This window comes from Armigeres subalbatus, chromosome 2 (genome assembly GCF_024139115.2).
Source record: "Armigeres subalbatus isolate Guangzhou_Male chromosome 2, GZ_Asu_2, whole genome shotgun sequence".
NCBI classification, from domain to species: Eukaryota; Metazoa; Arthropoda; class Insecta; order Diptera; family Culicidae; genus Armigeres; species Armigeres subalbatus.
The window spans coordinates 176,735,291-176,749,371 of record NC_085140.1 but is presented as its reverse complement, the minus strand read 5'-3'; the positions used below and the strand labels follow the sequence as shown (position 1 = coordinate 176,749,371).

Below are 14,081 nucleotides of genomic sequence, written 5' to 3'. Positions count from 1 at the left end.
CACGATGATACTTCTATGCCCAGGGAAGTCGAGACAATTTCCAATCTGAAAATTGCCTAGATCGGCACCGGGAATCGAACCCAACCACCCTCAGCATGGTCTTGCTTTGTAGCTGCGCGTCTTACTGCACGGCTAAGGAGGGCCCCTATGTACTTTGTGCAATTCTCAACGTTTTTGATCAAGAAATCTTTACAAGTATATTGCGATATACGTATAGTACATCATCAACTATTGTTCCGAAGGTCATTTGTTCGTTTACAAGATTACTTGACATGTATTTAGGTCATGTTATAATTTTTCCATTCGTATAAATAACATGTAAAATGTATGTCTGAAACTTGATTATGCATATGTACAACATGTGATAGATTTAGTTCGGAAAAGGTATTGGAGGGTAACCGCCCCTTCGGTGGGGTTTGATCCCACGACCCCAGGATCAAACCCCACCGAAGGGACGGTTACCCTCCAATACCTTTTCCGAACTAAATCTATCACATGTTGTACATATGCATAATCAAGTTTCAGACATAGTAATTAATTTCCACTCCGGGTGGCTTAATACCCGGCATATAGGCAATTAACTTTGAATGTACTGATGTAAAATGTAATCCAATCTTCGTGGCAGGGAGGATAATGCTAATCCAATACCAAATGCAATGCTTCAGGGTGCTGAAGATCATTACTTCTAATGAACGTCGTTGCAAACATCTTATTCAACCATTGTGCAATTAAAATATTGTTGGTAATTTGTAGCAAATCGTCAGACGGAACACCTGTGGTGGCATTCAGTGCATAATAGCGAAGATTAAATCATTGCATTTCAATAGGCAGAGTGATCAGCAGAGCAGGGGCAAGTGTATGCAAATAATGAACCTGCATAGGACTGTACGTACACTGCCAGAGCTGTTTTACATTATGCGACTGGAACGGTAAGGCTTGTGGGCCTCGACTGTGAAAATGACAAACAAAACGCACCATTATCAACGCCCCCAAGGGCGCGAATCAAAACAATCGCCACCAACAATCACCCCGCTACTGGAGGCGACTCTCAAGCGAAGTCGAGTCTGTCGTTTCTCAGCACTTGGATTCGACCACAAGCAAATCGGCGGATGTTTCGTCTTGAGCATTGGATGATTACAAGCCGATAAACACTCTTTTTCTCACCGAGTATAGATCCATAATCCGTGTGCAAAGGCCGGCTGTACTTTTCAATGCGTAAGCACAGTGATATTTTATTGAAGAATGATGCATTCACGACGTACGGAAATAAGATGTTTTTTTAATCCACCAAAAAGAAGCCAAAACGTACATGGTTGCAGGCAATCACATAAGCAAGCCCAAATTCAGGTATGCAAATTGTCTGTTTCCAATCATTTTATTCACATTATTAGCACAAGACTTCATACTAATGAATCAATTTTAAATACACATTGTGATGTTCTTAAATTGTTAAATCCATTCATTCCGAATTTTACTTTATTGAAGCCATTATTTTGGTCAACTGACGTAACACTAAAAAAAGAAAATTTAAAATAAAATAACTTTAGCAAAACAACATATGTTTGTTACTAGTCATTCTTTTTATCCGGAATATTCCCATCAATTCCAATCATTTTATAATCTCAAAGGCATTGTTTCGAGAAAAGCGAGAAAAGTTGAAAAGAGAGAAAAACGTGGGAATCGCAAAACTGAAATGGATTTGTATACCGTTTTGTTAAGCATAGAAGAATCAAATAAGTTAAGATTGAACGTTTAGTTAAGCCAAGTGATTGTTTAATCCTTGTTCAAAACAAACAATTGGTACAAGCGGTTGGATTCAACATACCTTTAACAACATCTCCGTCCCGTGTTTCGTGTTGCGATTTGACGTCACCGGTGCTGTGGTCTGCCACTCCATAGTTGAAGGCATACTTGGGGTGATCCTGATCGGATGACATAAGAGAGAGAAGAAGAAAATGCAACAAATTAGCAAATGAGCTTATTCACACCGTCTCCGACAAACAACCGCATGCAGATCGCTGATGAAGATGATCCGAATGCGTTCGATTTGACTTATTAGCATGTTTGCTGTAAGATCGTCGTTGCTTGTTATGCCGCCTAATGCTTAGAAGTGATCGGTCGGTGGTCTTTGCTCGATGATGGCTGTTATGCGTGTGGTTGAAACTCTTGTGTAATTGAATTTTATGGCCTTATTAGATGCAATGATTGTACATTTGAAAATTAGTGGCTCTGAATTATTACAATTATTTAATAGCGTAATTATGTTTCGTCCTTCAAAGCCTGTTAAAACTTTTGCACGTTTTGCAAAATGTTCCGCTCTGCCCAGCGTAAGGTAGGCTGTTGTGAACAAAATATATATCGATTTCTACTCTTGTTTTTTATATAGGGGGAATGACGGCTTTGGCAGGTTTTGTTCTATTATTGGCAGGGGGTTTTTTATGACTGGCTCAAATTTGGCCTAAACATTCTTTGCATATCAAAGAATATTGTGGCCAAATTTCATAAAATTTGGTCGAAAAAAACCCCCCTGCCAATGCCCCCCTGAATTCATGAACGCTTATTTTTGCGTGCAATAATAGATCAAAACCTGCCAAAGCCGTATTTCCCCCTACCATCTCCGTTCTCAGAATTGAATGCATTTTAACTCAAAACTTGATAACAACTTATAAACTAGTTCTTCGATTGGAATGAAACTGATGATCATTGGGCCGGAAAAAAACTGGTCGAATATACCTTGTTTGGTCTTACGCTTTTTGGCAGAATGTATTAAACAGCCAGAAAGCTTAGTTAATACCATGTCATACCTGCATACTAATACTGTCATACCTGTACGACTATTAAAAATACTCGTAAAAAGATATAAACAATACCCAATAAATCTGATTGTATCACATAGATCGTATATGGACATACTTGTTGCCATGAAAATTGTATACTAATGTACGTTGCTCAATGTATCTCAATTATACACAAACGTTGAACAACTTCAACCAATTGAAAATAACTCGGAGGTAAACGCGGCGACCGACAATGTCCATATCATCCGCGAAACAAATAAATTGACTGGATATGTTGAAAATCGAATCACGGCTGTTACACCCGGCTTTCCTCGTGACACCTTCTAGCACAATGTTGAACAATAGGCACGAATATCCATCACCTTGTCTTAGTACCCGGGGCGATTCCAATGTACTAAGGTGTTCTCCCGAAATTTCACACAGTTTTGCACACTATCCACCGTTTATTTGATCAGTTTGGTAAGCTTCCCTGTTGGGAAGCTGTTTTCGTCCATCATTTTCCAAAGCTCTACGTGGTCTATACTGTACTGTATGCCTCCTTGAAATCGATAAGCAGCCGGTGCGTTGTAACTTGCCATTCACAGCATTTTTGGAGAATTTGCCGTACAGTAAAGATCTGGTCCGTTTTTGAGCGGCCGTCAATGTACCCGGCTTGATAACTTCCTACGAACTCATTCACTAATGGTGACAGACGACGGACGATGATCTGGAATATCACTTTGTAGGCGACATTAAGGATGGTAATCGCTCGAAAGTTCTCACATTCCAGCTTGTCGCCTTTCTTGTAGATGGAGCATATAACCCTTTCCTTCTACTCCTCCGTTAGCTGCTCAGTTTCCCAGATTCTTTAGCTGTTTGATGACATCCTTAGCTTCCTTCAAGGTGAGGGCTGGTTGGGTTCCATCGTCCGCTAAACTGATTTACCATCTCCTCCACTGCCTTGACTTTCACAGCCTGTACTGCCGTGAATTGCATATCTGTCCAATATTAATAGGAAACCCAGCAAATATGGGACAGATATGCTATTCACGGCAGTGCAGTGTATTCTCAGCGCCATTCAAATGCTCCTCGTAGAGCTGCTTCTGACAAAGCTTGCGTGTTTGTTGAGAACGGCACAGCTGTTCCATCTCCTCGCACTCCGCTTCTTCCAGGCGGTGTTTATGCTTCTGAAAAAGGCGGGTCTGCTGTCTTTGCTTCCGTCTATAACGTTCTGCCGGGTACGTTGCTGCAGCGCGACCGCCCCTTGCTTCAGTCGCTCTAGGTCGTACAGCGGTGATCGTCGGTACCGAACATTGTTGATGACGGACAGTTTTGGGCGCAGTTTAACCATCACCAGACAGTGGTCAGAGTCGATGTAAGCGCCACGATATGTCCTGCCGTTGATAATGTCGGAGAAGTTCCGTCCATCAATCAGTAATGTAGAGTATAAAAACATCCAGGAATCCAAAACAAAATTCACTCGCGTTCTTAAGGCTTCATGACATGTCATTCAGAATGGCTGCCTTCCTGCTTACCAACACAGTCAAACAATCACCCACCCCACCCACTCGGATATGCACCGATAATTTTAATTCATATACTGAATACATACCTGACCATCTTCTCACTAAAAAAGTAAATCTGGACTTAGTTCAAAGTTCAATCTACGCGGCAGTATGATGATATCATCACATAGCGCTAATTTAGGGAAGATATATAAGCAAGTGAACAAAGTGAAAAAATTCCCCCCAGTAACGCACCATGCCAACGACGTCGCCGGTTTCAACACTCTGCACGCCGTCGGTAGCGTCGTATGCAAGCAATCATTGATCAGCAACAGACAGTGATGTCGATATGAACTATTGTGGAATCATAGCGGAAGCATGTAAAATATCTATAAAATTAATCAATCTTTCCTAACGCATTATGTATTGATGCAGTAATAATATCTTATTGAATCTGTTTTGAAGTGCATTGTAAAAACGGAAAAATCGGACCAAAAAATGATCGTGTTATTGGTGTGTTTGAGCAGCTGGCAACAACGGTTTAAGATGTAAACATAAACAGCCAGCATCGTGAAAACAAAATTCATAAATATTCATCTAAACCAAAGAAAAACTGATGCTTTTCTGACAAATTCCATCAGTTAATCTCATCCTTAGATTGTATTGATTAATACTGCGTCTAAATTGGACTGAATTCTTCCGAATACGTGCAATGTTTACTGTTGTCGGATGTCAACAAAAAATGAATCCCACGTGTTTGCTTACTGAATTGGTATTGGAAGTTTCCACCACTACAAATCCATGATTGATGATTTTTATGACACAATCACATATAAATTTGAGTGTCACAACGCTTCACCTTAAGGGCACACCACTCATTATGGAAGCAATGAACAACTGTCATTCATATTATTTCACGCATGCTGCGACGCCGCAAAACTGGAATACTAAAAATGAGAATTGTGGGTTTTTCATGTTAGTATGGGGTGCCCTTGAAAACGCGAGTAGATTTGGATTTGGATTCCGGGAGGCTTGTCCGTATGTTATCGAGTAAGTCAGTAATTTCTTTGCAGTCTACAATACTATTTTTTCTATTAATTGAGTTATCATTGAAAAATATCAATTTTGACAGAAGGTTTACAGATATCTCAGTTAGATCGTAATTCATCGAACTAGAACAGTAAAAATAAATACCGATCAGCTGAGCCCTGGCTTAGCGTGATATTCCATAAATTGATTTTTATAGGATGATGAAGTTTGAATTCAATTCGATATAAAATAAAAGTGCATTCATAAATTTTTGGGGACCGTAACCTTAGTACATGGAACCATAAAATCATTTGTTATGTTGTTATGTTAAACCATAAAATTAATTTGTTCGGACCCCAACATCTTATGGGCACACCATTCAAAACGGGAGCAACGCACAACTGTCATTTTTATTATTCCACGCATACTGCGACAAGGCTTCTGTAAAGGCTCCCCCAGACCTCAGTGATTTTATCGCCGCAACGGCGGCAACTAGTCACCGCGATTCTATCGTTAGAAGGTTCCCCCAAACACACGCGACGCGATTCTATCGCTTGGCGACAGCGATTCTGTCGTCGTTGGTACGGCAGCGTAAATAGAGCATTGCCTGCAGCGACCCAACGATAGAAACGCAACGACTAGTTGTCGCCGTCGCTGCGATGAAATCGTTTAGGTCTAGGGGAGCCTTTAAAGCTGGAATAATAAATGTGACTGTTGTGATTTTCTTCCGTATTGAGTAGTGTAAATTTTGTTTTGGATCTCGGGATACTTGTCCTCAAAGAGTTTTTGTAAGACCATTGGAAATATGAAATGAATTTCGAATTTGCTGTTTTTGAAGCTTTATTATAGTGTTAGTTTTATTAAAGTAAAGAAACCCAGCTTTGCCCAGGCGTTGCAAATGTCACAATGAACTATTTGCAGCACCGCACTCTAGATCCATTATCGTGCGTTTGTTTTGTTTTCCTCAACAGCTGACCTAAATTAGTGTTCTAATGATTGTTTGCATTTCCCGTTAAATTCTTCAACCTTTTGTATATACAAACCTTGCGGGTCCCAAAACGAATCGATTAGAGAAAAAATCTTGCAAATCGATCAACCCGTTCGCGAGTTAAATCGTCAGGAAGGAAATCTTAACTCATTTTTATTATATAACTAGCGAAAGAAACCCAGCTTTGCCCGGGTGTTGCAAATGTCACAATGGACTATTTGCAGCACCGCACTCTAGATCAATTTCCGTGCATTTGTTTTGTTGTTCTTAAAAGCTGACCCAAAATTGTATTCTAATGATTTTTTTACATTTCCTCGTCAAATTCACCAGCTTTTTGTATATACAAACCTTGCGGATCCCAAAACGAATCGATTAGGGAAAAAAATTTGCAAATCGGTCAACCCGTTCGCGAGTTAAATCGTCAGGAAGGAAATCTCAACTCATTTTTATTATATAGATATATATAAGAAGATTTAATTTTATCACTGTAGAGTAAGCTGTTAGGAATATTCACCACCAGTTTTTTTTTTCAAGTAGTGTTGACTGAATGCCGCGATTGAGTAATAACAATCTATAGACATAAAAATGAATTTCTGTCTGTTTGACCCTTTTAGACTCGGAAACTACTGAACCGATCGGCGTGAAAGTTTATATGTAGAGTTTATTGGGGCCGGGAAAAGTTCCTAAGATGGGTCGAGACCCCTCCCCCTTTGTAAAGAGGAACTTCCATACAAATGAAACACAAATATTTTCATAACTCGAGAATTAATCATGCAAATGGAACCACATCTGACATGTAGAGGTTTTAGAAGAGAAAATATGTTCCTGTTGTGGTTAGAAATCCCTCCCCCTTCTGTAAAAGGGGGGCTTCTATACAAATGAAACCAAAATTTCTGCATATCTTGAGAACTAATCTAAAGATAGATCAATTTTTGGTTAAACGAAGTTCGTCGTGTCTGTTACTCCAATGTTAAAAATATAGTCAAATGTGCAAAAAAGTGTGTCTGTTTGCTGAATGAATTGTTCAATAATAAGCGCTTCGAAAGTAGTTTGCGTTATAGAAGAAGGTGGAGTAAGATAATGAAAACGTTTATTATATCATTTGTGAGCATTATATTAACATAACGAGAGATGATTCACAATAATTCACAATAAGGGTATTAGATCATAAGCATAAGCATGATTAACCGCTCGCGGTTGCTGCTATTGCCGTATTTGCATATCCACATTATAATAATAACGAGAGTTTGATTTACAATAGCTCTAAAAACAAATTTTAATGAGTAAAAAATACACTGAAATATTTATTAGAATTGGTTAACATTAATTATGATTGATAAGATTCAAAACATTGGGTATGTATCAGCTTAGGGCGGTATTGCCAACCGTGCTCAGGCAAGATCTCCTTGAAGATTGAGAAATGCTTCGCCACTAAACGCACTCCCAAGTGTTTATAACATTATTAGAATGGTTTTTGTTTAAATCTGAGTTTATTTAAAACAACAAATACGGCTATGATAGTGAAAATCAGTCTAAGGCAGCCTAGAGATCAACAATAAAAATGATATTTTTCACATGATATGAAGGTTTTGAATGATTGCAGCCAGTGTTGGTAGAATCAAACTCACCGAAGCCTCATGCGCGAGCTGACTCGTTTGCTAATCTGCAGGAAGAGTATCGCGCATGAGTTTTTCACGCGGAATCGCTTCGTTACACTCATTTTCCGGAAAATGATTTCATTCCAAAAAATGTGAAAACCCAATCGAAGCGAGTGTTATGTCGCTTATGTCGGTTTATTATCCATTGATTTAGGTAAAGAAAGTTATTCCGTTGAATTTAACGAAAATAACACGCAGAAATCACGCCTTGATGCAAATTGCGAATCGAACCATGGACGATTATCTGGGCCATGAGTCGTGGGGTTTGCCTGGCGCTTGATTTGAATCGTGGATGAGATTTGAGAACAGTTTTTACCAACACGGTTTTTAATATAATTTATGTTTCTTGCTCGTATAGCCCCGTGGGGTGGCCGATTTGCTTTATGTAGCAAATATGGACATCATAAAATCAAACTTTCTTTAAAACCAATTTATAGGACATTGAAACATAATTAATCAGCATTTTCTTCGACACTGATATGATAGAAAAAGCATGATAGAAGGTGTTTGGTGGCCTAGCATCACTGGTTCTGCCTCATATGCAGGAAATAAAGAGTTCGATCCCTGAATAGCTCATTCTCTTCACAAATCGATTTTTTTTTCCTATTAGAATTCACTTTATTACTTTCTAACCCATTAGAATTTCTTTAATCCTTCAATACATTCTAATTCCCATTCATATATTCCCATCAAATAGATCGCATCACCTACCAAAGTGAATCCAGATAATAGATCCCTTCATACTAACATAATATCCTATCATGTGACGAATGTGGATATGCAGAGGTATACTCGGTCTCTAGTAACAACGACAGTTGAGCTAATACCGTTTTGCTTCGAAATCCCGGACACTTCGAAATCCGGACACCTTTCCAGGTTTTCCATTATTTTAATGCTTTACATATGTTTTAATTAATTGTATATTATATATAATTAATTTTATAGTATTGTTCATCTTTTAACATGTGTTCATATCACAGTAGGCTTTGTTAAAAGCGAGATTAAATTAATTATTTATGTGCATGTCAATCAGCCTAAGTATTTCTCCCAACTATAGCACTAGTGTTTACAATCACATATAATTACAAACTCCATTATTTACTTCGTTAAAGTGTTATCAAGTCCTTCTTCAACTTCTTCTTTGATATAAACATCAACTTCTTGGAGCTCCAAAGGCCTTGTTGGAAGAAGATGAAACCCGATTTGTGAACTTTATAAATGATAAAGCCCAAGCCGGTCATCCCGTCGATGAAGGAAGGGCAATCGTTCATATGGCAGAAGTCGATAAGAGCGTTGGAAAAGAAGCTGTTTTCAAAAATGGGATACCATCTCGAGGTTTGTGTATCTATAATAAGTAAATGATATACAGTACTAACTTAACAATTCTTAAGGATGGTTTGCTTGTTTCACGAAGCGCCATCTAGAGCTGTCTAGATGAACGGCAAATAATCTTTCAAAAACTTGTGTTGTTACCTAAGAAACAGCGAGTTTTGGCTCCGAAACGTTTAAAAAATATTCAACTCCCCCGTAACGCTGGGTAGACACCTTTGCATGGTGTGTTACGGTGTAAGATCTACCACGGTCACATTGTCAGCTACAGGCAAATCCTGACCCAACGAATACCTTCCTCAATATCCAACTCCTTGGTACTTATGAGAGTGTCTCTGAGTCGGGGGCCTCTCGTTAAGTAAGTACTACACCAACATTTCCTTCCACTCCCAAGTTACGGTGAAGATGGGCGTGGCCAGGAGTAGTAATCCTCATGCTTTTGTGATTTTTATTCTAGATTGAAATCAAAGACCACACCCACCTTGATTTCTGATAGCAATCTGCATAAGGATTTCAAAAGAAAAACATGAGTATCACTAGTGTCCAATCAACGAAGTACACCGTAACTATGCTATGCTACACAGATAGAAAAAGTTGTTGAAATTTACACGAAAGTAATGCACATAAAGGGAATGCCAAAAAGAGCGTAATTTTAAATCATATTTTCGCTTGAATGTATGCAATTTGCATTGCATTATGTCACTATTTATTCGATTAAGTGGCATAATGCTATACAAATTGCATACATTCAGGACGAAATTAATGGAAAAGATTCATGTATGCTCAGAATAGTGTAATTTTCCGCGTCTGGATTTTTTACGCGCTGATTAGTTTTCATTATTTTTTTCTGTGTATGCTATGACAAACGTTTAAAAAATATTCAATCTATATCTGCAAATAGTGAACGTGAAAACTATACCGTACTTATGGCAGCATCTGCAGATGGGAATCTTGCGCTGCCGTTAATACTATTTACCATCCGATGTAGTACAAAGTGTACCACGTGGTTGGGGAGTTGGGAAGACCGATTCTGGATGGATGAACTTCATTTTCATTTTTCGATTATATTTCGAAAGTGTTCCACCCTTTCCGATATTGCTGTTTGTGGATGGTCAGACTTCTCACGCTTCATTTGATACTGTTGAATTCTGCAAAAATCATGGTATAATACTAGTTTCACTACTTCAGAACTCAACGCATTTCATTCAGCATCTGGAAGTAAGTTTCTTCTCCCCCATGAAGATGGCCTGGGAAGAAGTACTGACGAAATGGAGATTTGAGAACCTTGGTGCAATGATAAGTCGAGCAGACTTCGCACCACTTTTGGAAAAAGCGTTGGATCAGATGCTTAAAAAAGAAACTGCTATTATCAATGGTTTTCGTAAAGGCGATTTGGTTCATTTTTATCCCGAGGCTATCGGCTACGAATCATTGCCAAAACCACAACACCGTGCTTCCCCGAATCTAACTTCAGTCAATCAGACCACACAAATAGTCAATCTGGATCAACTCAATCAACTAATTATGGATATACCTGAAAATCAAACATATGACATCATAAATGAACTACCAGTCCAGACATTATCCATAGCGCATAACCATGAGAACAGAAATGCTTCATTGTTATTGGATGCTGTTAATCAAAGATTGCCTGCACATCAACTTGCAGCTTTCAGACAAAATCGTAGCAAGCTATTTTGGCTAGTGAAGAGAACACAAGTCTATTTCTATTCTGGAGAAACCTGAAAGATGAAGTTGAAGGTCCTCCGGAATATTTAATATTAGATTCCCTAGCTATAATATCATACCGAAAACTTTTCAAGTTATTTAATTTACTTTGAACATGTATTATCAATTTTAGTCAAAATATTTGCTATGTAACAGACACTCAGTCGATTGGCCATACTACTGAGCGACAGGTCCTCCCTGCGATAGTACATGAACCTGACACATCTGTTATTCGACCAGCATCGTCGTTTGTTTCTGGCATTACGTCACGTGTTGAAGAGTATCCCGAAAAAAATATTCACATTATCTTAATCAAGCTCACTAAGCTAATTTATTTATAATCACAGAACTAATGGATAAGCATGCAAACGACCACGTCATTACCTCCGATTTCGCTGAAACTCATAACCCAGTCCTAGTAGCATTTTGGTTTTATGCTGGTTTTATAACGCTCTTGTAGAGAAAATTATGGTTTTCAAGAGCGTTATAAAACTTAAAATGTTATTTGGGAGTTGTACATGCTCATATGCATACAACACTCATGTCCCATCCTCACTCATGTCCCATCCTCAAGGTATAATAAAAGCCAAAAAGCTTCCATTTTTGTTTTTCATTTACTGGTTTTGTAGACTTATCAACAGCAGCTAATTTTAACCCATATGTCCGGATTTCGAAGCATCGCATTACAAGTGTCCGGATTACGAAGCATACCATACCTCAGCAATAACTCAATTTTAATACATTATATTAACATTTTAAGTACATTACAGCCAAACTTAATAATATTAACAAGTGACACAGTATCAATCCTTGAAAACATGCGTAACAATAGCTTTGAGACGATCATCGTACACCACATCGGTTCTTAGGTGCCCGGATTTCGATGCAAAACGGTAATCCTCCCTTTCCTTGATAGCCGTAAGGACGTGCTGGCGCCATAATTGACTTAGTAAAATGCAATGAATTTACGAAACAAGTTTCGTTGAGAAAGATAGAGAAAGATAGCCAAAGTTCTAGTAAATCACGGAGTAGCAACTTCAAAGTTTGTTGCATAAGGATGGTCCCACTACATTTTGAGATAAAAATTTTAACTTCTGTATTTCCAATTTTAGGATTGCACGATGTTCTAGAAAGTTGCTTCTTAATTAATTTTGTGGCACTCTGCTGAAAAAAACATTGTTGTACGTCATGGACAGTGTTACGCGATGCTGTTGCAAAAGTATCGACGGGGGCAGCTATTACTGAGTTAGTAAAGTGTACGCCTCCTGATTGCTATTAACATTTTGTTTTTGACGAATTGGGCGGACTTTTCGGTTTTACAACACTTCTAGAACTGCTCATTTTGATTTCCTCGTACAAAAAGCCATTTTTCAAAATGATAAAAAAAAACCCTCAAATTCTCCTGTTTCAAAATATGCAGAGGGATCCTTAGCTCTTTCTCTGTCTAACACATGAAGAAATGAATCCCACTTTTTCCCCCATTCCAAAACGTGCATTTTTTATGTTCTAAAATTTTGTTAAAGACGTCACTTCCATAAAACATAAGCCTAAAAAGTTAGAAACAAAATATTGATTTTTCATGGTCACCCTAGCATTATTTTTTGAAATTGTCATAACTAATGATACTAACGACTTACAGTGGTTTCTTCAGCAAAATGCCTCAACATTAAATAAGGAACAACTTTCAGGAACATCGTTTAATGCTAAAATTAAAAATATAGAAGTTTAAAATTTTATCTCAAAATATAGTGGGACCACCCTATTGCAACAAACTTCAAAATAAAGCTTAACTAATAAGCTTTGAATTTGCTGAAGACACTTTGTTCATAAAATATCATCTTCAAGGTGAAAATATTTTTTCCTCCTAATTTCCCGCCGTGGCCCTTCGTGCAATGCCTGCCCTTGGAATATTGTGAATGTTATGTGGGAAGACAATCGTTTCACTATGCCCAGAGAATCAATGTTTCCCATTAGGGAACAATCTGGGCTGGACCAAACATTCAAGTCGCCATGTGTGGATTGGCACTTCAATGCTTTCATACGAAAGACTAACATTGTATAACCGATTAAAATCTCCTCGCCATGCATGTCCCCGAAACAATCTAGATCTGGATTCCCCAACATATGATTGACCATCTCACGTCGATTTGACAATTATCATGCTTTTCATAAATTCACTTTTCTCTTTCTCACATAAACTTGTAATTTAGTATCCTGTATGAATTGCAATACTTTTGCACACCTTCTTCCCAGGACACCTTGTTTCACATCACAAATTCTTGTACGTTAATCATATCTAACTAACCACCGTACAGTCCTTCCGGCTTAGTGACATAAACTAGCAAACTAACGACACAAAATGAAAACACCTTCTGGAACCCTCACATAATAATCCACAGCATATCCGGGTCGGGCAAGCGCGCTGGATCCAAACATAGTCAGCGCAAGCAGCAGGGTAGCAGCAACTCGGGAAACCATTTTTTCTGGCACGGATAGAACACAAATAAGTAGATCACAAATCGCGAAAGCGAAAGTATTCTTAAGTTCTCGTAAAGTTGTGTACTAAACTAACAACCGCGTTGGCGCTTATTCAATCGGATACTGTACCGTTGACGGATGGCAAATTTGGTTTTATATAGCTTCACATCTCCTCTCTCACGGCGTGGCGTGCAGTGGATGCAGATTTTTTTCCCACTGTTTTACGCGGCGCGGCTACCTTTTGGAGGCATGCTTCACCCTCGCGGGTGGTGGAGCGCAGTGGCGGTTATCGAAGCAAATGTTCAATAAATATGTTTCATTTCTTGTTCTTGACTTGATAATGCTTTTTGTGTATTCTACGAATAGAAGAGTAAAGCCCCGATCGCAATGGGACGAAACGACGAGGGTAACTGCAAGAATTTTAGTAAACATATGGGCTAACTGTCAAACTCTGCCGTTTCCGTTCCGTTATATTCCGTTTGGGGCTTAACAGAATTTCATGAGACTTCGGTACCGAAATGCCCATACAATTTATATTAGATTACCTATGAGTGACTACCACTGTTAGCTAAATACCATAATGTTTTCA

The 14,081-nt window shown here is 38.5% G+C and overlaps 1 protein-coding gene across 1 annotated transcript in view; it reads right to left on the bottom strand.

Moving 5' to 3' along the window:
• The window catches only part of LOC134215541 (cuticle protein 19-like), a 39,043-nt gene extending 25,419 nt beyond the window's left edge, over nucleotides 1–13,624 (bottom strand). The window contains exons 1-2 of the mRNA XM_062694702.1: nucleotides 13,400–13,624; nucleotides 1,826–1,922 (exon numbers count right to left, since the gene is read on the bottom strand). Coding sequence (XP_062550686.1) covers nucleotides 1,826–1,922; nucleotides 13,400–13,492 — 190 coding nt within the window. The 5' untranslated portion in view covers nucleotides 13,493–13,624. The remainder of the gene's footprint in view (nucleotides 1–1,825; nucleotides 1,923–13,399) is intronic.
• Nucleotides 13,625–14,081: the final 457 nt, after the last annotated feature.